Source organism: Haliotis rufescens, unplaced genomic scaffold (assembly GCF_023055435.1).
Source record: "Haliotis rufescens isolate VD_foot unplaced genomic scaffold, xgHalRufe1.0.p SCAF_37, whole genome shotgun sequence".
Lineage (NCBI taxonomy): Eukaryota > Metazoa > Mollusca > Gastropoda > Lepetellida > Haliotidae > Haliotis > Haliotis rufescens.
Genome location: NW_025964079.1, coordinates 4,175,546 through 4,201,595, shown reverse-complemented (window position 1 = coordinate 4,201,595; position 26,050 = coordinate 4,175,546). Strand labels below are relative to the sequence as shown.

Genomic DNA, 26,050 nt, shown 5'->3' with positions numbered 1-26,050 from the left:
GCCAGACAATCCAGTGATTGATATCATGAGCATCGATCCTCACAATTGGGATCGATGACATGTATCAACCAAGCCAGCGAGCCTGGCCACCCGATCCCGTTAGTCGTCTTTTACGACAAGGATAGTCGCCTTTTACGGCAAGCATGGGTTTCTCTGATACTAGTCACTTTTGGAGCCGTCATATAGCTGTAATATTGCTGAGTGCGGCGTTAAACAACAAACGAACAAACACTTTTGAATATCGTGATTGGTGAATATATTAGACATTGTCGCATATCAAGTTTAAATGTTATAATAACGAGATCCTTCAGAAAATACACTTGCAGGTTCACAACGCTTTGCAACAGATTTGGACATACGTCGTTATTTTGATACACTTGAAGGAAGGTAAAACTGCAATCAATCACCGCACGACCGTTAATGGCCTACGTCGGCCAAAAACCGAAATACCATACCACCACCACACGGCCATTGTGTGACGATAGTTGACAAGAGGATGCCAATGCGCATTGAAAGCATCCACGAAAGAAAGATTCGAAATAAGACCCCGAGAAAAACTGTAGGTACATAAATAAAATGAGTGAGTAGGTGAGTTGGGTTTAACGCCGCTTTTTAAACAGTATTCCTGTTATATAGCGGCGTGTCAGCTTATCGTGGGAGGAAAGCCCGAAGTGATGCAGGTCTCAGACGTTTACCACTTCGGTGAAACCCACGAGCACGGGTATGGTGCTGACAAACCTAGAAACATAATCTGGGCGAACCGGGATTCGAACCCACAATCATTGGTTTCTGGCGTGGCCAAGGGACGCAACTCTGCACAGTAAATCGCGGCGCCTTAGAAGACTGGACCACCAGAGTCCCCTAAATAAAAAGATATAAATAATTCATAACTTAACATAATTAAAACAATCTCGGCAATAATCTGTGTAGCCATTTGAAATAAGCTGATAGCAATTGATGGGGGGTGAATTACTGCTATGAGATCACCGTTTGAAACCCGCTTCCAGTGTCGCCTGTTTGTACTCGACGGCTTCATAATACGGCAACATTCACCTAATCCTTATAGGCTTTCATCCCTCGGTGAAGTCTCAATTATTCCATCACATAACTTAAGATTTACTAATCACAAAACTATTTGTGGTTCTATTATATGCCCATAAAACATGTCTTGCTTTCACCCCCAATGCTCAAATTACACAGACAAAATAGCAGCGTGCAAACATTTCTTCCGAGAAATCATTATCAAAACTGTACATGATAAATCATAAGGAAAACAATGTGTGTTTGTTGTTTAACGCCGCACACAAGTATTCAAGCTATATAACGGCGGCCTGTAAATATTCGAGTCTGGATTAGACAATGTAGTGATTGACGTCATGAGCATCGATCTACGCAATCAACTAACTCAGCAAACAAAATAATCCGATCACGTAAATGCATCTTATGACCAGCATCGGTTGCTGGACACCAATTCTAAACCGGAACCCTTACGATGGCATAGCGAAAAGAACCATTACATATTTAATGTGCACATTATGAAACAGCACCCGTGAAGATCCGGGGTAGTATAGGTCTTCAGCAAACCATGCTTGCAGTAAAAGGCGACTACGCTTGTCGAAAGATCGGGTGGTCAGGCTAGCTGACTAGGTTTATGCATGCTTGGATCGATGCTCATGATGTCAAACACTGGATTGTCTGATCCAGACAGTCTGCCGTCATATAGCTGGAGTGTGGCGTTAAACAACAAAGAAACAAACATTATATATGAAACAGTTTTATATTTATAAAATGTCTCAGCTGTAACACAAGTATTAAGCACAACATCCAGATTAAAAGTTTCTTCGCTTATAAAGCTTCACTGTTTATGACACGATTTTAAATAGTTTTACACAGTCTGTCTGAATTTGGAATCTTGGAATGTTATGTCTTTCATTTGATACGACCCGTGAAGATTCCGTGGTAGAATAGGTCTTCAGCAACCCATCCTTGCCGTAAAAGGTGACTATGCTTGTCGTAAAAGGCGACTTACGGGATCGGGTGGTCAGGCTCGCTGACTTGGTTGATACATGTCATCGATCCCAATTGCGTGGATCGATGCTCATAATATCAATCACTGGATTGTCTGGTCCAAAGTCGATTATTTTACAGACCGCCGTCATATAGCTGGGATATTGCTGAGTGCGGCGTTAAACAACGAACCAACCAACCAATCATTTGACACCTTTGAAACAAATTGGATGTGGCTTGTTCTTGGAACTGTTGGTTGGTTTATCTTCAAAGAAACCAAGGACATGAAATACACACGTCTGACATCGTCCTTAGTACATAGGTGGCGCCCTCCTGTGTACCAGTAGCCCAGGGTCAGCGGATTCTTCTTGTGACTTCAGTCGCATCCTGATGCACTCCATGATGTCATCGCCATCGACCGTCAGCAGGATGAACACCCCTTCTCCGGTCTCACAGTTTCTGCCAGCCTCAAACTTGAAAGATATTTCAGTGTGACCAAAACGCCTGATTGATCTGAATGTCCACTCGAATAGTATTTCGTGGTTCCTTGGTCTCTTGATCATTATTGCAGATGCTGCCACTGACAGAATTAACGGTCCTCGGAGTCCGACCCTGAATGCAGCTTGGCCGGAATTGTCCACATAGCAATCAAAGTCGAAAACTGAAACAAACACGTGTTGTGTAAAGTTCACAAGCAATTCAAGATCAAAATATTAAATGTAAAAAATGTGGGCTGTTGAAATTATGTTTACAACTCTTAGTAAGTCAGAAAGTCAAGCAATATGAACTGGTCTTTTGACTAAGATATACCAATTATTTCGTGGTTTATTTTGCAATGAACGAATATAGATATCGTGTCAACTTTGTCGCTATAATGCTATAAACATTCAAAAAAAGGGGCGGTCGGATAGCCTTGTGGTTAAAGGTTAGCGCCAAAGACCATGTTGGATGGATGGTTGGAAGGTTTGTTGTTTTATAGCAATATTACAGCTATATGACGGCCGTCTGTAAAATAATCGAGTGTGGACCAGACAATCCAGTGATTGATATCATGAGCATCGATCCACGCCACCAATTCAGCGAGCCTGACCACCCGATCCCGTTAGTCGCCTTTTACGACAAGCATAGTCGCCTTGTACGGAAACCATTGGTTGCTGAAGACCTATTCTACCCCGGATCTTCAATTTCTGGTGTCCCCCGCCGTGATATTGCTGGAATAATGCTAAAAGCGGCGTAAAACCATAAACTCATACACTGACAACCCTTAATTCAATACCGATTGTGTCTTGAAACTTTCTTCTGAAGCTTTCATCAATGCTGATTTCTAGGGGAGTCTTGTTGTACCGAGTCCGAACTTTAGGGGAAGCCCCGCCATTCAGGAGAGTAATGCAAGTCTGCAAATGTCCACCCCATGCTGCACAGTGAAGGGGGGTCAACCCTTCATCATCCTTCACATCAAGGTGAGCACTGTTGAACGTTAAGATCTTAACAATGTCTGATTCTCCACAAGACGCAGCCCAGTGCAGAGGGGTCCTCAACACCCAGTCAGGACTGTTGATTTCCGCACCATTCTGCAGTAGGTAGCAGACAACGTCCATGTGGCCTCCTTGGCATGCGTAGTGGAGAGGAGTTGCTGCTACCCTCGGCCCCTTTTCGTTGATGTCAAAATCTCTTGATAGCAGAAGCTTCACGATTCCAAGTCGACCTCTCTCTGATGCAATGTGTAGTGGCGTTGAACCGAGGATTACTATCTGTAGGACAAGTTTCTGTGCACGTTCTGGCTGATCCATCATCAGGTAAGGCATGGTGGGATCTAGTTCATATGTTACATGTTCTGATCCAAGTGAATCCAACAGGAGTGACATTGCCTGGACATTTCCAGATAGGGAACATCCTATGACAGCTTGACATTTTTCTCTCTTTGTAAAGAGCAATTTCTCGAGAAAGATCTTACAAAGTTCCATGGATTTGTTCCAAACCGTCCAGTATAGGAACTTGCCACCATACATGACGTCTGAATTGTGGATTGTAGATCGGGCTCCCAACCTCTTAGACAGTTTCGAAGCTGATCGTGCCACTCGCCCTTTACGCTTCAGGTAGTCAAACAAGATCTCCACAAACTCAGGAAGTACACATGCTTCATGCGCACAAACGAGAGCAAAATGTCCAGCTGAAATTTCTTGCCCGAAACGTTTTGCCAATGATTGGAAGTGAGCTGGTGCCAAATGGAGCAAAAACTGTGACCTGTCCCCTTCTGTTGGCCGAGAGACTATTCCAGATTCAGTTGATGGGATCAGTCGGACTCTGTCATAGATGAATCTCATGGTGCTGTGTTTCAGGACAAATTCAGAACTTCTCTCACCGACAATGTAAACTACAGCATCGTATATGACTGGATGAAGGAAGGAAACTGAATCCCCATTTAATGAGACGAAACTTCCAGTCATTATCTTGAGATCTTGATAGATTTCTGATGGGGATAGTTTTTTATCCTTGACATCTGTGTACTTCTCAGCAAGTCGAAGACTTTCCTTGAAATCATCGTCAACATTCTTGTCATTTGAAAGTGGTGTGATATTCAGTTTGTTCCTATAGATTGCAATCAAGAGCAAAGCAGCAAATTTCTTTTTGTCGCTCAGGTAGAGGGGCTCGAGAATGTCCACCAGGTACTTGACTGGCCATTGGAAGAAGAGCAATGATTTTCCAGGTAGTTGTTGACTTGCTGAATAGAGTTGACAGGTTTGTGGGAATGCATACGTACTGCAGTGAATAATGTCTTCTTTCTCTGCACGATCAATTGTATTCCCCCGCAGCGTTCCTTCCTGGGTGTGGTTGTCAAGTATGTTCATCCTCTCCACATTTGTATAGCCGTCCTCTTTCCCCAGGTCAACGATATACTGACTGCTGAAAATTGTGCTGTTATATTTTCCAAGAAAGGGCAGTGCTTCTCTCAAAACATATGTCCTTGAGGTACAAATAAAGAAGAATGACAGATGCCGGTTCTGCTTTCTAGTTTGCTCATCCAAGATTCCTTCCAGCTTTTTCAAGATCTTGTTCCACAGGTCAATATCATGCTCTTCATATTTGTATGAGCCAAACATGTCGTCAATCAGGATGATCACATTTCCACTAGGTTTACGATCTGGGAAGTCTCCAGGGGAGTCAACTACAATTGGAGTTGCCCCTTCAGCAACAATATCTCGGAGAATCTGATATGCCATCGCTGTCTTCCCTGTCCCTGGCCTACCAGTGATGACGATATGACCATCTCGTCTGAACTGAGATTTGACTAATTGGTACATATGTGTCTTTGCGAAGACTCGTTGATCTCTTTTGATGTTGTTAGTGAAGTCCATGCTACCTGAAATTACAAAATGGTTCAAAACATAACAATATCTACTGTAACATATCTACTAAATACCTAGTGGTACATTCATATCAGAGATTATCTTCCAAGAAATATATAACTCATTATGAAGACTATAATTGTCATAACATGTGAAGTTGATATGAATGTAACCATAATAACAGGTTATGCATCATACAGTAACAAGTTGCTTTACGAATGTTTTGTTTGTTGTTCAACGCCGCACTCAGCAGTATTCCAGCTATACGACGGCGGTCTGACAATAATCGAGGCTGGACCAGACAATCCAGTGATTGACATCATGAGCATCGATTCACGCAATAGTAATACGATGACATGCATCATCAACCAAGTCAGCAAGCCTGACCACCCGGTCCCGTTAGTCGCCTCTTACGACAAGCATGTGTTGCTGAAGACCTATTCTACCCAGGATCTTCACAGGTCTACTTACCTATCGACTCTGGCAATGTGCCCATACTGCGGCTGTGGCGCTGGTTTCCCAAAGCATAGTTGGCGAAGGAGGTTGTTATTAGATCATCAAACCAAGCTGGTGTCTGAATGGAAGTGGCCACCGATGAAAGTGTGTCAATACTGCTGGTGCGAGACAAAATTTTCGGCTGTCTGAAAAATAAAGACAATAAGAAACTAGAGTTTGTAGAGTACCATAATAATCAATGTGGCCCAGTCACATCATTTGGAAGGTCATGCTTATTATAATAGAAACCGTACAATCGACTTTGCTCATTGCAGAAATTTCTTATAAATATGGAAAGGGTTTTTGCTTTTATTCCTTATATTGCTATACCGTATTCGACGTAATAAGCGCCCAGGGCGCACTCAAAATTAGTAATAGGGGGCTCTTATTAGAATATTACTTTGGTGAAAAAAAACAGAGTTAAAGATAAATTTGGTGGTTTATGCTGACAGCCTGAAATGTTTATATACGACAGATATATTTTTCCAGAATGTAATTGCCCATAATTAAGGGTGCATGTAGCACACGAGTGCGTATTATACGTGAAATAATAAGTCTTATGTACATTGATCAATCGGAAGGGGTGCTAAATGAGATTGTTCACTAGCCAATATATAAGCAAATGTCGCCGTGGGCGCTTATTACGTCGAATACGGTAATTGGTTACAATTATGTAAATGATCTTATGATAATGAAAATACCTGTGTTCAAACTCTGATGTTTGTGTCATGGCAGTCGACTGTTCCGACGAGACCTTGCCGATGTCATAATAGTCCCATTCCATGTTTTGTGATAACCCAGCCCCAGTCTCCCTGTGTGCTTTCTTCATATCGATATATGTTTCTGAAAGTGATAATGGCTGTTCTGTCAAACCCATCGATTTGCAGTTTCGGCAGCAGCTGTTCATTCTTTCTTGACATGGATTTAGGGTTGCCCTCTGTTTTGTTTGGCAAGATAACTTTCCGGCCATACTCTCGGACTGCATTTGCCTTGGCAGGCATATCTTTTTGTCATATGACTTGGTATGTTCAACCCTCTCATTTCGGGCCATGTTGCAAAGGAAGCTGTCACGCTGGTCAAGATTGATTTTATCCCTTGGAGGAATTGGGGGTGTTTCGTCCATCGATAGAGCTCTCTCAAAGCTGATGTACTGACCATGGACAGGCTGCTGGGCGGTGACTGCTCTGCGATTCCCAACAGGTTCATATATGTTCTCTGGCTGAATCGTTGACAGACAAGGGCGTGGTCGATTTCGGAACGTTACTGGAGATGGCTCTCCTCCAGTAAGATGTAGTGGCCTCTGCATCTCTGGTAGCAAACATGGCGTACCATCAGCACTCATGTTGATAACATCAACTGTATATTTTCTATCGTCTATCAAATTGTAGGCAGTCTCATCGAACAAGCTGTTTTCGAAGCATATGGCTCGTTTCTTCGCCGTGTTATTCACGGTGCTGTAAATGGGCTCTTGTTGGTCAAAGTTGTAGTAACTGTTAATCTCACAAGGCATCGGAAGACACGGTGGCTGGTTAATGAGGTTTCCAATGGAACGGGGCCTCGTATGGCAGGTATGTTGAGAAAACGTGTGTATCAGCACTGGGTCATCTCGATCCCAGGAATCTCTGCTGTAGAGGCGGTTCAGGCTCAAGGTTTGTCTTGTATGATCAACTCCTCTCCAGTTAACATACACTCTGTCCGTCTGCATGGCTGCTGGCTGTAAAAACACAGTGTACTTGTGTCTGCAAACAGTAAAAAAACAAATGTACATATGATGTCATCTGGGTAGAATAGGTCTTCAGCAACCCATACTTGCCCTACAAGTAACAGTTAGGATTGATGACTTATTTAAGAAATAACGACGAGTGGGAGTTGTTTATCATATAATAAACACTGCAGGGAGAATAAACCACGAGGAGCTCAGTCCCGAGTGGTTTATTCTCCCTGCAGTGTTTGATTGTACTATAAACAATACCCACGAGTCATTTATTCCTTATATAAGAGATCAACATTACGTAGAGCCTCATTTATGATTTTGATAAAATGTACAAGCTTCATACATATTCACTAAATATATTTACTCTGAAATGTCCAATTTACGAACAGGTGGGTTAAGTTTGGTATTTCCCACATATTCTCACATTCCTCACTTCGGTCATCTGTACCTTTTCTCTTGATAACGATTTTCATATCTCTACCACTTTGGGATGCGATCGTTCGGCCACTGCGTAACCCAGCTACGTCTATGGGGAACAAATTACTAGACCCTTCCCTCTCAAAAATAACGTCGTCCAATATGCGACGTTGAATAGGTATAGGTCTTCAGCAACCCAAGCTTGTAAAAAGCGACCATGCTTTTCGTAAGAGGCGAATAACGGGATCGGGTGGTCAGGCCACTGACTTGGTTGATGCATGTCATCGAATACCAATTGCGTGGATCGATGCTCATGAAGTCAATCACTGGATAGTTTGGTCAGACTCGATTATTTACAGACCGCCTGATAACATCAGGTGTTGGCGATAAGTATGTGAGCGCTCCCATGTACACATGGGCTACACTGTGTTTGAGTTGTGGTTTCACTGTCCTGGATTACTGACAACATTTTCCACTTCCCTGTAATGGCCTTGGATTGTACACATGACCTACAGAATAATCAATATGCCCTTATTAGGATGCAGTCTATATAAAGTCAGTATGAACACCCGGTGTTATCAATGATCCATTTTTCACCGCGATATTGCCTTTAACGACCAGTGGAGTGAGTATGGTTTAAGGCCGCTTTTAGCAATATTCCAGCAATATCACGGCGGGGGACACCAGAAATGGGCTTCACACATTGTACCCATGTCGGGAATCGAACCCGGGTCTTCGGCGTGACGAGCGAACGCTTTAACCACAAGGTTACCCGACGCCCAGTTGAATATGTTTTGGCACTCGTAATTTTCTGGCTTTGATGTTTTAAACCTGAGGAGCGAAAGAGGCTATTCTTCTCGGTTGATTTTATGATGTGTTTGATTTTCAATTGATAATATCTTAAGTTAGCAATATTATATCCCAAATGTGAACTGTACTGACGCTTAGTAAGTACTCAAAGAACACTTGTACATGTTTTTTATTATATAAAATGCTGATGGGAATCATATACCTTTGAAATCAATACATTTAAACATTTCAAACGACGGCTGGGGTAGCCTAGTGGTTAAAGCATTCGTTCGTCACGCCGAAGGCCCAGGTTCGATTCCCCACAAGGGTACAATGTGTGAAGCCATTTCTGGTGTCCCCCGCCGCGACATTGATGGAATATTGCTAAAAGCGGCGTAAAACCACATTCACTCACTCAAACATGATAGGTTGTATATTCATACATACCCCAGTCTTCATTGAACCAATATAATTCTACTCACAATTACCCACCCACAGATTAGTGTTTACTAATGAGTGATGGTTAAATAGACATAATCACACTTAACAGTTCCTTCAATTATCAATCACGTTAATTACATGATAGACAATTCTAGATTTATTAAGTACACCAAACAACAGTTCCTTCAATTATCAATCACGTTAATTACATGATAGACAATTCTGGATTTATTAAGTACACCAAACAACAGTTCCTTCTATTATCAATCACGTTAATTACATGATAGATCATTCTAGATTTATTAAGTACACTAAACAACAGTTCCTTCAATTATCAATCACGTTAATTACATGATAGATCATTCTGGATTTATTAAGTACACTAAACAACAGTTCCTTCAATTATCAATCACGTTAATTACATGATAGATCATTCTGGATTTATTAAGTACACTAAACAACAGTTCCTTCAATTTCCAATCACGTTAATTAGCCTGCAACCTCGGGGTATCGCGGTACCTGTCATGTACGCTAAACGGAACAAAATGCACTCACTAACCTTTATGATTATTCGTGTTCTCTACATCAGATATCATTCATTTTATTAAACAATGCATATTTTACTGATAAAAGTTCATTATTTACATTAGTAGCTCCGAGTAAAAGCCGGGCCTCGCGCTTTGTTTGACAAGGGAGAGAACTTCATCGTATCGTGGTACAGAGAAAAGGGTATGGAGGTCCGAATTGGACAAAAAGAGGACATAAATCTACCAACCACTTGGTATGATCATGCCAGACATCAGTGATTTGTCCAGACAAGTGCAAAGACAGCACAAGTAAAATTCTAAATGTGTTATCAGCAATAGGTTTTCAATGTATATTTACCGAAAAGTAAGAGAAAAATATTTTTATAAGTCAACAACAAAATATCAGAAATGATATTCTAAGATTGTTTAAAAAGAAATTGAATGACAATAATTTGTCACAAAATGGAAAAATGTTAAAAGTCAACAATAAATATATAAAAAGCACTCCTAGTATGCCCAAAGTATGTATTTATCTTTTGTTACTAGTGAAGAACGTATTTCTAAGTTTGGCATTATGGCCCTTATGATCTCCCAATAGATTCTGGGCACAGATCGGGAAAAAATGTGCGGACTACGTAACTTCCGTAATCTCATTAGTCGCCATGAATATGCAGATGATCTTGTTCAGGTCGATAGAGAAAGTTTACTTGGGGAACTGCGGGTTATATATATTAAAATGATGCCAGAAGTAAATATCAACACATTAATAACTCCTTACTTACAGCAGACGGAACATCCCGAGGAAATTGAAATTGTTAACGAGTGTGAGTGAGTGAGTGAGTTAAATTTTAAGTCACATCGGCAATATTTCAGCCATATCGTGACTATCAATAGTTAAATATAATACATATATTGAAACTTGTATAAAAACCTGTCAACGAAGGACAGTAAAATTACTAGATTCACCACAGAAAAAGATATAAAACTAGTACGGAATTATAAAAGAGAATAGCACTATACCTAACGATACAAGATAAAAACAGGCTATAGATCGCCAGCAGCTGAAGGTAGATCACCATGCTAGGGTCCATGGGGACTTACAGTACTTTTGCTACCTGCATGGACCCCAGCTGGATTTACATTATCCCTTTAGCTGTTGGCGAGTATGACAAATTTAGCCAAAGTTAAATGAACATATATACTACTATTAAGAACGTGGTAGAAATAAATAGACTTTGAAAGACGTGGTCTTACATACCCTCTCAGGGGGACAATAATTTTACACTACTTCAACCCCCTTCGAGGATACAGCCACTAACAATCACAGTTAACAAATTTATTTTACCAATTATAAAAACTATACTATATACAAAACATATCAATCAAAATTTTAGCAACAATTCAATTTCTTTTAAAAAGTCAATAATTAAATTGTTTACGAAGTGAGCACTTCCTGGTTACTGATTTGCATTAATAGACAGCCGCTAAGAGGCGTGTCCCGCGTGAACTATCGGAAATCACAAATGCCGCGATACGATGAATGCCGCGGTACCATGGGGTCCGAGTACACATGATAGATAATTCTTGATTTATTTAGTAATCGATTTTAAACATACTTTTTTACGTACATCCTTTACTTAATCTCATAAATTTGTGAAACATGTCTAAATTACAGAATTGTTTTTACAAATATGCATGATCCTAATAATTGATGTTTTCTCAATTGAGAATAATCATCAATTTCATATCGTTAAACTTTGTACACAATTGAGGAGGATATGTTCTTTTAAGATGTTGATAACTATAACATAACAAAATATGAAATTAATCTTCGATGTAACCATTACATTTTCTACATACTTCATTCACAACTACCCGTGAAGATTCCGGGGTAGACTAGGTCTTCAGCAACCCATGTTTGCGGGTAAAAGGTGACTTTGCTTGTCGTAAAAGGCGACTAACGGGATCGGGTGGTCAGGCTCGCTGACTTGGTTGATGCATGTCATCCATCCCAATGGTTGGGATCGATTCTCATGATATTAATCACTGGATTGTCTGGTCCAGACTCGATTATTTACAGACCGCCGTCATATAGCTGGAATATTGCTGAGTGCGGCGTTAAACAACAAACCAACCAACCAACCAACCAACCACCCCGGATATTCATGGGTGCCGGCCTGTATTAGGGCATTTGCGTGTATTAGAGGCATCTCTTGTATCTAACATACGTTACCTCGTCGTGTGTACCATTCACAACTTGAATATCGTTAGATCTAAGAAATATATTTACTAGAAATGTATGTAAGGAAATTGTGAATATTCAAAATGTTCTTAATACTGTAACATGTATCATAGTTAAATATTTATCAGTTTGCAGCTGAGTATATTTGAATGTTCATGCCAATTTTGTCGATACGTGTCATTTATTCTTTTTAAATTTAATAATTATTTTCTTATTAAATCCAAACGAGAGACCATCTAAACGAGAGACCATCCACTCATAAATAATACATTCCTTATTTCGTATATCCAATTGATCTAAAAAAAATTCTATTGCATATAAATCAGTAAAACGAGTAGCTATGTATATTGAGTCAAATTAAAAACTCACATTTTTTAAAGTAATTCCATATATGATATACAACGGACAAATGTATCAGAGAAGGTAATTTTTAATCATTAATGTCCAAAGAAGGATTTTAATTAACGGTGGTAACCATAATTTGTTCCAAGCACCTACGGTATTCGGTAATAACATCAACGTTTTAAATCATAAGTCCCAAGCACGAGAATCTGATGGCACACAAGTTCAGTAGCGTGTATGGCCACCATGTGCGTTGACAACTGCCACACAACGCCTCCGCATGGACCTTGTGATACTTGTGAACACATGATTGGGAAGACGACGCCATTGTTGCTGCAAAATGGTGCCAAGATCTTGCAAATTCTGTGGTTGGTTCTGGAGAGTGCGCAGACTTCTGCCAAGAGCATCCCAGACGTGTACGATGGGATTGAGGTCGGGAGACCTTGACGGCCAGTCCATGACGTTGACTCCCGCATTCTGAAGGGAATTCCTTGTCAAAATTGCTGTGTGGGGTCTGGCATTGTCGTGTTGGAAGATCAAACCGGGTCCATGTGCTGCCATAAAAGGCAGAAGTTCTGGTGCCAGTACCTGGTCGCGGTAAGCAGCAGCGTTGAGGTTGCCACGGATGACAAGAAGCCTGGAACGCGCATTGCCACAGAAAGCACCCCACACCATGACACTTCCGCCTCGAAATCTGTCAACTTCCTGTACATAACACTGGGCGTAACGTTCATGACGGCGCCTCCACACCCTCGCCCTACCATCATCAAATCGAAGATTAAATCGGGATTCATCACTGAAGACGACTTGATTCCAATTCCTCTGAGTCCATCGTAAGTGTCGCTGTGCCCACAATTGACGTTGACGTCTGTGTTATTGAGTCAGAATCGGCCCGCAGTATGGCCGTTGTGCTTGAAGGTGAGCAGTTCTCAGACGGTTTCGAACAGTTTGCGCACTCAGTCTACCCCTAAACAGTTCATTTCTGGTTGATGTAGCCGTCAAAAATCGGTTACGGAGGTGACGTCAGACAGTCTGACGATCCTCTGCATGTGACGTCACACGTGGTCGACCTGGCCGAGGGCGATCAGCGGTGGAAGCCGTTTGCTGTAGACGCGTCTGTAAATCATAAACAGTCCGTTGACTTCAACCCATCGTCCTTGCGACTTCAGGTACGGACGTTCCCGTCTGCAACATGCCGATGGCACGTTCACGTTGCACATTTGAAAGGCGTGGCATGACAAATGGCCGTAAAGACTTTTGTTTTCTTGTGTTTTTCTATTTTTGGTAATGACTGCTAACAAGTATGGCTGAAAACACGTGCGGTATTATGGCCACGTGACCAGTTGCACGTGAAAAACCACTTTTGCCACTATAGTGCTGTGCACATGATTTTGATCGATTCTTCTGCACAAAAACGGGTGTTATCTGAAGACAATACGTGGCCATTACTGTTTAAATACACAATAAGGGCCCATAATGATAACTGGTCAAAATGTTAAAATTTTAGGATTGTGAAGTTTTTAATTTGGTTCCGTATATATACATCCATGTTGATAATTGCAACCAATATTTGATAACTCATTACTGACAAATAAGTACAACGACCAGTTTTACCAGACATTGCCCTATGGCCTACAGTACAAAGTGTGATATATTATACTTGTTTTGTCATACTTTGCACCCATATAACAGGAAACATGCAATTTTACTGTCAGCTGCGATCCCGTTAAAATTTCATTGATATTGTCCTACTATAACCTGAACCTACATTCATACTTTATGTAAATGTATATGTTTTAAGGCGTGTTGAAATGCAATGAGTCACGCGATGTGGTTGAAATATTGCCGATGTGACGTTAAACTTTAACTAACTAACTCACTCACTCACTGAAATGCAATGTATACATTTTGAAAAGGTCTTTTTGTTTAGATGTTCCATAGTATAGGCAGCAGAAAAAATATTCGGAAGCTTCAGTTATTTTTGGGGGGTTTGACTTGGTTTGCTGTTTAACGCCGCACTGAGCAATATTCCAGCTATATGACGGCGGTCTGTAAATAATCAAGTCTGGACCAGACAATCCAGTGATATACATCATGAACATCGACCCACGCAATTGGGATCTTCAAGGGGTAAAACATACCAGTGCATATATTTCTCACATGTGCAGTGTGCACATAGCCCGTTTCGTTATTCTCATAATTTGAATTACAGGGTGTCAACCCTGACCTTTACTGGACGAGACCCGTGAAGATCCGGGGTGGAATGGGTCTTCAGCTACCCATGCTTGTCGTAAAAGGCGACTAATATAACGGGATCGCTGACTTGGTTGATGCATGTCATCGATCCCAATTGCGTGGATCGATGCTCATGGTGTTAATCACTAGATTGTCTGGTCCAGACTCGATTATTTACAGACAGACGGCCGTCATATAGCTGAAATATTGCTGAGTGCGGCGTTAAACAACAAACAAACCAAAACTTTACTGGACGACTTTCGCCACATGCATTCGTTCATATTTCGATCACAAGAACAACGTTTTTGTTTACGCTGGAACTTTTTAACCAAAGAAAAACAAACTTAAGTATTTTATTATCAAATGCTGAAGCACTGTAGCAGAAAAACAATATCTTATTTTTAATATGCAGATGCAGTATCTATTTCCCTGAATGAACCTGTGTCAGTTCACATGGTTCCTGATGGCCGACTAATTTGGGATTAGGCTACACAGTGGGACTTACACCATATGGGTCACAAATCACAAAATAGAAAGTTCTGAAGTGAGTGTGAGTGAGTTAGAATTTAACGTCACATCGGCATTATCTCAGCCATATAGCGACGAGACCAAGTTAATATATATACAATTTAGTCATTAATGCAAAGTTTTGTTTAAAAACAAGTTGTAAAACATATTTGAGCATACTACATTTAGAAACAATTTATGAAACATATTTGAGCATAACAATATTATGTATACAGTTTTATATGGTTCAAATATTGCCGATGTGACGTTCAATTTTAACTCACCCTAAAACACGGGCTATAGGCCACCAGTAACCAAAGCAAGGCCACCTCGCTGGGGATCATGGGGACTTAAAGTACCTCTGTCTCCTGCATGATACCCCAGCAGGATTTACGTCATCACTTTAGCCACTGGTGGTTGTGCACAATAGAAAGTTCTGAATACGGCAGTTTCAAAAACTGAAGAAGATCGAAGAGCAGGTGCTGTTTGACATTGTTTTTGAAACTGCCGTACCGGGACGGTCGCCGCTAATGCCAGCTGGAGCCGGGCTCCAAGTTCACTTATCGTTTCGCGGAACTAATAACAAATGACCCGTGAAGATTCCGGTGTAGAATAGGTCTTCAGCAACCCATACTTGCCATAAAAGGCGATTAACGGGATCGGGTGGTCAGGCTCGCTGACTTGGTTGATACATGTCATCGATCCCGCGCATTATGATTCTGATAGCATTCATCCATTCGTCACCACTCGCCCCTTTCCGTAACCTGCAAGAAGACTCGTCTCTTTTCAATGAATGTTATGTGCGAAAATACGACAAACCAATCTGAATGCGCGTATGATTTGAAGTTCTTCGTCAAAGAATCCCTCAGAAGTAATTTTGGATTTTACATGTGTCTTGCATCTAAAAATATACCCAAGACACAGTTAAATGTGTTCAATCATATTATATAATTCCGCATGTCCCGATGTGCTTTAAATTGCATCTGAAATATATATAATATATGAGAAAATATTTGTGAACCATTACACAAAGAGTTGACAATTGTTTTAGGTATGCCCGTTTGCGCTAAGACTCAACCCGGTCGCAAAAATGGCCATGAGAAGGGCAGAGGTCGCTATTCGGCTTGTCCCGGAATAACACGAGTCACGAATGAACATTCATCGATACATTCGTCACCACTCGCCCCTTTCCGTTACCTGCAAGAAGACTCGTCCCCCTATCGATGAATGTTATGTGCGAAAATACGACAAACCAATCAGAATGCGCGTTTGATTTCAAGTTCTTCGTCAAAGAATCCTTCACGAATAATTTTTGATTTTACATATGTCTTGCATCTAAAAATATAACAAAGACACAGTTAAATGTGTTCAATCATACTTCATAATTCCGCACGTCCCGATGTGCTTTAAATTGCATCTGAAATATATGTAATATATGGGGAAATTTGTGAACCATTACGCAACGAGTTGACAATTGTTTTAGGTATGCCCGTTTGCGATAAGACGGAACCCGGTCGCTAAAATGGCCACGAGATAGGCACGAGTCGCTATTCGGCTTGTACCGGAATAACACGAGTTGGTCACGAATGTCATCGATAGGGGGACGAGTCTTCTTGCAGGTTACGGAAAGGGGCGAGTGGTGACGAATGAGTAACATGTATTGCGCCGCGCACACCACATGCCCCTTCAGTTTAAAGTTGGACCGTCCGGGTCAGCGCACCTAGCGGGTTAGTGAAGGGAAGATAAATTGAAATAGATCGCCCATAGAGTAGTACTGTTCAAAATGGCAGGTCAGAACAGGTCTTCAGCAACCCATGCTAGCCGTAAAAGGCGACTAACGGGATCGGGTGGTCAGGCTCGCTGACTTGGTTGATGCATGTCATCGATCCCAATTGCGTGGATAGATGCTCATGATGTCAGTCACTGGATTGTCTGGTACAGATTATACCCGAAATATTGCCGAGTGCGGCGTTAAACAACAAACAAATCAAAATGGCAGGAATCCTAACTTATTCACTCATTCATTAGCTGCAGTAACTGATACACCGGTAGCGCGAGGCAATTCACATAGCTTCAAATGGAATGTTAGTGATTGTTCCATAAGGAGATACACTGATGGCGCGGGGCAGTTCCTGTTTACGCCTGACATTCCGAGTCGAGTCAATGAATCACTAACACGAGTGAGTGAGTGAGTGAGTGAGTTGGGTTTAACGCCGCCTGATGACATCAGGTGTTGGCGATAAGTATGTGAGCGCTCCCATGTACACATGGGCTACACTGTGTTTGAGTTGTGGTTTCACTGTCCTGGATTACTGACAACATTTTCCACTTCCCTGTAATGGCCTTGGATTGTACACATGACCTACAGAATAATCAATATGCCCTTAATAGGATGCAGTCTCTATAAAGTCAGTATGAACACCCGGTGTTATCAATGATCCATTTTTCAGCGCGATATTGCCTTTTACGACCACTGAGTGAGTGAGTGAGTGAGTTTGGTTTAACGCCGCTTTTAACAGTATTCCAGTTATATCGCTGCGTGTCAGCTTAATGTGGGAGGAAAGCCCGAAGTGATGCAGGTCTCCGACGTTTACCACTTCGGTGAAACCCACGAGCACGGGTATGGTGCTGACAAACCTAGAAACATAATCGGGGCGAACCGGGATTCGAACCCACAATCATAGGTTTCTGGCGTGCCCAAGGGACGCAACTCTGCACAGCGAATCGCGGCGCCTTAGACGACTTGGCCACCCGTGCCCCCTACACGAGTGAGTGTTATGGTTGAACTAATAACATGGTCACTGAACTTGACACGTGGTACGACCTGATGACCAGGCAAGGTATAGCCTTGATTTATGATTTAAACAGCCATTGCTTACAAATACTACCGTACAGGAGGAGGGCGTGGGGGTTTATCATCCGCAAGTTTAACGAACAAGGGACAGCCCTTCTATTTACATATAGAAAATGTAATGGTCATATCGAAGATCAATCCCATGTGGTACACTACTGCCTAGAAGTTCATTCTCCTTAGGGCGGTCGGGTAGCCTAGTGGTTAAAGCGTTCGCTCGTCACGCCGAAGATCCGGGTTCGAATCCCGACATGGGTACAATGTGTGAAGCCCATTTCTGGTGTCCCCCGCCGTGATATTGCTGGAATATTGCTAAAAGCGGCGTAAAACCAAACTCACTCACCCACTCATTACCCTTACACGCATGGGCAACGCGTTACGCAACCCGTGTGCACCCCATTGGTCACTCGTGTGGAACCCGTCCGCAACGCGTTGAACACGGGTTTGCAACCCGTTCGTCACTCGTGTGCACCGCGTGACACACTCATTACAGGGGGAACAAACTTTTGACCAAAGGAGGACCCGTGTTAAGCTGAATTGGAGGTGGTAACAATGAGATATTTTTTGTATTTCCTGACGAAAAATGTTAACACACATTTAATTATATGTTGGTTGGTTGGTTGTTTTACGCCGCACTCAGTAATATTCCAGCTATATGACTGCGGTCTGTAAATAATCGAGTACTGTTGTGGCTTCTACATGATGTTTTGCGATGGTGTCAAGAGAATACTTGATCCTGGTAAATGTTATTGCTATTCAAATGCTTTTTGTGATTTGACATTAAACGTCTGTAGTACGACTTTCAGTGATCATGTTTATGAGGTTTGGCGGAGCGTTGTTTTTATTGGACCCTAATTACTTTATGATGTTTTTGTTTTTTTGTCTCAGCTCCCAAGCCGTGACGCTGGGAAAAGGCAGCAATTAATTAATGAGAGTAGATTATATCATGGAGGATACACTTGGGGGAGAGGGTTCTACTAATTACCGTACCACAGAAAGAGACATGCAGACGTGAGCGCGGGGTTGTATGTAAGCTGGTCGTTGCATAATGGCCGCCAGGAGAGGTAAACATTGAGTGTTGTTTTCACGGGTTTGTTGAATAAAACCCCAGCACTACTGTCAATATATCTTCTACTTGATCATGGATACATCATTTAGGCATTTACAATATATATGTTTTCAATTTACATTAATGGTTTCCTAGACATATCTTTTAGAGTATTTGTCAGTTGTGTTGAGCTAACAAGCAATAATTGTAATTTTTGGTGACATGTCAAATTACAACATGAAGTCTCATTTAAAACATGAAGTAAGTATTATAGTAAATAATAATATTCAAATCGCATTAAAATACAATGATACAGATGTAACCCTAAAGCCTGTGTTCCACATTCAGAACCAGGAGGAAAAATTATTATCATATAATAAACAAAGTTAAGAAGCTTGCCCTTACTTACCTGTAGAGACATCATCTGAATATGACTATATATGTAAATGTTAAGATACTGTACCTATCTTCACGACGTATTAAAAAAAATCGGGATAAGGTTCATGGAGACGAAGGCTATAGATACAATACGATCTACGTTAAATTTTAACTCACTCACTCACTTATCGTGTATAAAGTATAAAGATAAGCAATTGTTGATAAATCCTCACAATTCAGAAAACATCGATCCATAGCTATATTTTAAAACATCTATTTCTATAAGTCTTTGAAAGGCATTAAGAAGTGATACACACAAGGAAGAGAATTTATGGATGTCAACTTTATTAAGAGGAACAACGTTTCGGAGTATATGCTTACTCCTTCATAAGTCGTTGTGTTCCTTATAATAATGAAGTTGACATCCATAAATTCTCTTCCTTATTTCAATAAGGTTCACAAATTCACGTGGCTAAGGGATATATAGCGGTGAAAATTATACGAATGGATTACTGACAATAAGTGATAAGAAATGAATATATGTCTATGATTCTAGTGTTGAAGAAGCAGAACATCTACCAGTGAAATTAAGGTTAACAAGCCGACGGGTTATACACGAGATTTAATTCAATTGTCATTTATGATTTAACGAGTCTACATAATACGTATGCATCAGGGAAACGACGTCTAAAGAAAACTGAATAGTCATACGGCCCGTGAAGATCCGGGTTAGAATAGGTCTTCAGCAACCCATGCTTGCCGCTAAGCAACAAACAAACAAACAAAGAATACTATTAGTCATACCAGAAAATGCACTGATGCGACAAGCACACATTGTTAATCGCTGGCTATTATCTGTAATTACGTTCCACAAGTATCAATGATTTCAGGAAAAACCTCCTCATCGTTGACTTTCACTGACGACTACGCGTTAATCAACCATATATGTCCATGCAAGGACGGACTTTTGTATTCACGCTCGTTCATAATGCGTTATGAAAGTGACTGCACCAGCGAGTACACTCGCAAAGAGCGAAACACAATCAGGGAAGTATGTGGTGAGGTGAAATGGGGTTTAACGTCGCGTCCAAGATTATTGCACTTATATAGCGACGTGCATGCACGTGTATGTGTGTGTGTGGCTGCTTGTACTTGTCCGGACTGATGCCGATTTATAGTGCTAGCTCACTGAGATACCATGCCGCAGTTTAACATGAATACCCCACTCAGACACAGTATACTGACTCCGAGCCGACCAGTCCTTGTTTTAGCCCCTTAATGCCGAGCGCCAGACAGGGTAACAACAAGTACAATCTTTTAACGTCTTTTTGTATGACGCGGCCCGGGATCGAACCCTGGACCTTCCGCTCTCCGGGCGGACGCTCTACCACAAGATCACGGAGGCGGTCAGGGAAGTATGTATTTATGAGTTACAAACGTTCTCCGTACAGATTCACTGATTCAAATCCTCTATCGATTGTCAAACATATACAGCGAACATAAACGACTGTTCATTATCAATGAAGCGATTATTGACAAATGGTATGAAAAAGAAAACTTTTTTTTCATATCTTACGCGCATAATATTTACCTTAATGCTTCAGGTTCGTTGTAGTCTACGGTTTCGTTTGGTTTGTTTTTTAACGCCGCACTCAGCAATTTTCCATCTATATATGACGGCGGTCTGTAAATAATCGAGTCTGGACCAGAAAATCCAGTGATTGATATCATGAGCATCGATCCACGCATTTGGGATCGATGACATGTATCAACCAAGTCAGAGAGCCTGACCACCCGATCCCCTTTAGTCGCCTTTTACGGCAAGTATGGGTTGCTGAAGGCCTAATCCTACCCCGGAATCTTCACGGGTCTTACGGATAGTTCAACCTTTGATTTACCTTAAAACTGTTCACCTGCTCATTTGTTTTTTAACCGAAACCAAAAACAGAATAAACCAATCTGTCCCGATAATACCCAGGACACACAAATTCTACATTAAATTTACACTTGAGTATAAAAATAATTGAAAGGACAAAAAAGCATGGTATCTTACCAGGTAAGAAGCGGAACTGTATTGACGATACGGGTTAGTGAGTGAATTGGTGTAACCCCTCTTTTAAAAGCTGGACATAACTTCAACAGTAAAATGTTATCTTACCGTCGTTGATGGCTCCGGCATGTCAGTATGAGGTAACTGCTTTCTGCTGGTCTTTTTACGGGGAATCTGGTTTCACTTTCCCCATGGCCCCGGCGTTCTCGGTGTGCAATGATATAACTTCCTTGTCGAACTAGTCAAACAAGTCAGAAGCTATCATTTGAGAAACAAACTACCGTGTTCTCTTTTTAACTCGACAGAATGTTTCTTAGAAATTGAAATGTAAGTGAGATATTTGACAAGATGCATGCACCGACTTTTCTTATTCTCAATGGGTTCTTGTTCGAAATTACATCACCGTGACGAGCAGTTCAACATGAAGTTTACGACACATATTGGTTGGTTGGTTAGTTTACGCCGCACTTAGCAATATTCCCGCTATAAATAATCGGTGCCAGACAATCCGGTGATTGATATCATGAGCACCGATCCCCGCAATTGGGATTGAATGACATGCTTCAACCCATCCCGTTAGTCGCCTCTTACGACAAGCATGGCGCCTTTTACGGCAAGCATGGGTTTGCCGAAGACCTATTCTACCCCGGATCTTCAAGGGGAAGAATATTTATTCACATATTTGATCAAGATGGTGTACTTTTGGTTCACAGACCCATGAAGATCCCCTGCTGGAGACCTATTCTACCCCGGATCTTCAAGGGGAAGAATATTTATTCACATATTTGATGAAGATGACTGTCAAGATGGTGTACTTTTGGTTCACGGACCCATGAAGATCCCCTGCTGGAGACCTATTCTACCCCGGATCTTCAAGGGGAAGAATATTTATTCACATATTTGATCAAGATGACTGTCAAAATGGTGTACTTTTGGTTCACAGACCCATGAAGATCCCCTGCTGGAGACCTATTTTAACGCGGATCTTCACGGGCCGTATGACTATTCAGTTTTCTTTTGACGTCAGTTTCCCTGATGCATACAGATTATGAAGACTCATTGAATCATTAATGACAATTAAATCTCGTGTATCACCCGTCGGCTTGTTAACCTTAATTTCACTGGTACATGTACTGCTTCTTCAACACCAGAATCATAGACACTATACCGCCATATAGCTGGAATATTGCTGAGTGCGGCGTTAAACAACCAACCAACCAACCAACCAAATCTTATCACTTATTGTCAGTAATCCATTCGTATAATTTTCACTGCTATATATCCGTTAGTCGTGGATTTGTGAACCTTATTGAAATAAGGAAGAGTATTGATGGATGTCAACTTTATTATTATAAGTTGGTTGGTTGGTTTGTTGTTTAACGCCGCATTCAGCAATATTCCAGCTATATGACGGCGGTCTGTAAATAATCGAGTCTGGACCAGACAATCCAGTGATTGATATCATAAGCATCGATCCACGCAATTGGGATCAATGCCATGCATCAACCAAGTCAGCGAGCCTGACCACCCGAACCCGTTAGTCGCCTTTTACGGCAAGTATGGGTTGTTGAAGACCTATTCTACCCCGGAATCTTCACGGGTCTCCTTTGCGGTAGTGTTTGTAAGCAATGGCTGTTTACATCATAAATCAAGGCTATACCTTGCCTGGTCATCAGGTCGTACCACGTGTCAAGTTCAGTGACCATGTTAGTAGTTCAACCATAACACTCTCTCGTGTTAGTGATTCATTGCTTAGTGCAGACTCGACTCGGAATTTCAGGCGTAAACAGGAACTGCCCCGCGCCATCAATGTATATCTCCTAATGGTACAATCACTAACATTCCATTTGAAGCTATGTGAATTGCCCCGTGCTACCGGTGTATCAGTTACTGCAGCTAATGAATGCGTGAAAAAGTTGGGATTCCTGCCATTTTGATTCGTTTGTTGTTTAACGCCGCACTCAGCAATATTTCAGGTATATGACGGCGGTGTGTAAAATAATCGAGTCTGAAGCAGACAGTCCAGTGATTGACATCATGAGCATCTATCCACGCAGTTCGGATACGACGACATGCATCAACCAAGTCAGCGAGCCTGACCACCGTTAGTCGCCTCTTACGGCAAGCATCGGTGCTGAAGACCTTCTCTAACCCGGATCTTCACGAGTCAAACTTCACATCTAGCGCTTGATAAGATAGTATTACTATCTTTATGAACAATTACCGAGCATAAATAAATCTGAGATTCGAAAATAGTCTTAAAATATGTATAACAAGCAACAGGCTCGTGATCTGAGGTACACATCAACACTACAAGACGACATGAAAGCACGAATCAACAATATTTGAAAACATGTGATTAAAAGGAATGCACGTGGGACATTAATTAAAATGTACTCCAGTTACATAAATGTGGAAGATCGAGACAAACATATCACTTGGTTAGATTAAAAGAAAACTAACTGGTACGAAGGATTGACGGGCTCTGTTTGTTTTCATTTTCGACATGCGCAGTCGGTACAAGCTCATACCACAAAAACAAGATATGTGTACTGTACGGAAGCGTAGTGGGGCCACGGTAAAAAATTTTTGTCGAAATATCCCCAACGTACGTAGGACTTAGTATCTTCTACGTGGGACTTAGTATCTCCTACGTAGGACTTACTATCTCCTACGTAGGACTTAGTATGGCATAGAAATACTATCTCCTACATAGGACTTGCTATCTCCTACGTAGGACTTTGTATGGCCTAGAATTACTATCTCCTACGTAGGACTTACTATCTCCTACGTAGGACTTACTATCTCCTACGTAGGACTTACTATCTCATACGTAGGACTTAGTATGGCCTAGACTTACTATTTCCTACATAGGACTTTGTATGGCCTAGAATCACTATCTTCTACTAAGTCCTACCTTGGAGATAATAAGTCCTACGTAGGAGATACTGAGACAAAAGAATTCACCGTGGCCCTACTAAGCTTCCGTAGAATTGTTATTTAAAATTTAGTGCGCCTTTTTCACAATTTGTGGCTCAGAATATATGCTGATGCTTTGTGAAGGAAAGCCATTTAGGCATTATTTATTACTATTATTCTCAGTTTGGCTTGAGCATGTGGTTTACATTTCTTATGAATATGGAAAGTGTTTTGTCGCTTTTATCTAATTCACATCTGATCCGGTTTACAGGGAATATGAGGCAGCCACTTTAATCGAATTCAAACATTTCGTCGTTTCAACTTCCTTATTGACTTCACTGCGTTTTCTTGAAGATTCTCGTATGAGGCCACCCTTTGAATATTATTGAATCAATCGAACTGAAAGACTCGCGTACACGGATATAACTATTAAACGGTTGCTACAGTAATTAAAACGTTTGACTTAGGATTGATTCGATTGTGTGTCGTTTAACGCCGCACTCAGCAAAAGTACAGCTTTGTGACGGCTGTCTGTAAATAATCGAGTCTGGACTAGACAATCCAGTGATTGACACCATGAGCATCGATCCACGCAATTGGGACAGCCTAGCGGTAATCGCATTCGTTTCTCACGCCGAATGACCGGAATATTGCTAAAAGTTGACTGACTCCATCACGACATTATGAAAGCGACTATTAAGACATCGAAAGCGTGTAGAAACTCTTCCCGTTTGTTTGTTGTGTTTGTTTTACACCAAAGTATGTAATATACTAGCGGCAAGTACGTTTTTTGACAATTGAGTGTGATGCAGATATATATTCTGGGGTACATATTTCGGTAACAAAATGTTTTGCGTACAATGCGCAGTTCGTCTCACATCAGGTAACATCTTTGCTGGAGCGAACAGAGATTTGAAATTTATTAAATGTTTTCCATAAAACAGTTCTAGAGACGGTTATTGATATGTGTAATATCCGTTACGCTTTTCATTGCTTTATATTCAGGGACCAATGTTGATCGTATACGATGTTCTCGGAAAATAACCCGGAAATAGCAACCACCTGCACATAGTTTTCGCTTCGGTGACCTAACATTGAGTCAGTTACGATGTGTAATAAAAATAAAAATAATCACCAGCGGCACATCACTGGTTGGTATTTACGCATGAAACAGTTTGGGAGACACCGTTTGCGATCGACCAATCAGCGTTTGTGAATATGAAAACATCCCGAAGCAACGCCATTTCGAGAAAGCAAAATAATGACTTTGTCTCGTCAAATAACAACAGCTATGACTTGTAACCCCACCCCATGGGATGTGTATAGGTCCCCAGACCCGTGAAGATTCCGGGGTAGAATAGGTCTTCAGCAACCCATGCTTGCCGTAAAAGGTGACTATATTGTCTGGTCCAGACTGGATTATTTACAGACCGCCGTCATATAGCTGGAATATTGCTGAGTGCGGCGTTAAACCCCAGACAACCCACTGATTGACATCATGAGCATCGATCCACAAAATTGGGATACGATGACATGTATCATCCAAGTCAGCGAGCCTGACCATCCGATCCCGTTAGTCGCCTCTTACGACAAGCACAGTCGCCTTTTACGACAAGCATGGGTTGCTGAAGACCAATACTACTCCGGATCTTCACGGGCCACGTTGCAGACTCGTTCCTCCACTAGAAACGTAAATACATTTGACGTGGGGGAGCGAGATTGCAATGCATAACGTTGCTCT

At 41.4% G+C, this 26,050-nt stretch overlaps 1 protein-coding gene across 1 annotated transcript; it reads right to left on the bottom strand.

Moving 5' to 3' along the window:
- Window positions 1–2,090: 2,090 nt before the first annotated feature.
- On the bottom strand, window positions 2,091–21,609 carry LOC124144336. The gene is made up of 5 exons (XM_046513694.2): window positions 21,499–21,609; window positions 6,551–7,588; window positions 5,826–5,995; window positions 3,284–5,368; window positions 2,091–2,668 (listed from the first exon to the last, which is right to left on the bottom strand). The coding sequence occupies exons 2-5, from the start codon at window positions 7,552–7,554 to the stop codon at window positions 2,319–2,321; spliced, it is 3,609 nt and encodes a 1,202-aa protein (XP_046369650.2). The 5' UTR covers window positions 7,555–7,588; window positions 21,499–21,609; the 3' UTR covers window positions 2,091–2,318.
- Window positions 21,610–26,050: the final 4,441 nt, after the last annotated feature.

Bases quoted from the DNA above. Each gene is read 5' to 3' on its own strand.
- LOC124144336 (XM_046513694.2), bottom strand. From the start codon at position 7,554: ATGCAGACGGACAGAGTGTATGTTAACTGGAGAGGAGTTGATCATACA. The intron at 5,996-6,550 runs GTATTTTCATTA...TTTATTTTTCAG, and splicing joins ACATCAGAGTTTGAACACAG to ACAGCCGAAAATTTTGTCTC. The intron at 2,669-3,283 runs GTATTGAATTAA...TGTTTGTTTCAG, and splicing joins AAAGTTTCAAGACACAATCG to TTTTCGACTTTGATTGCTAT.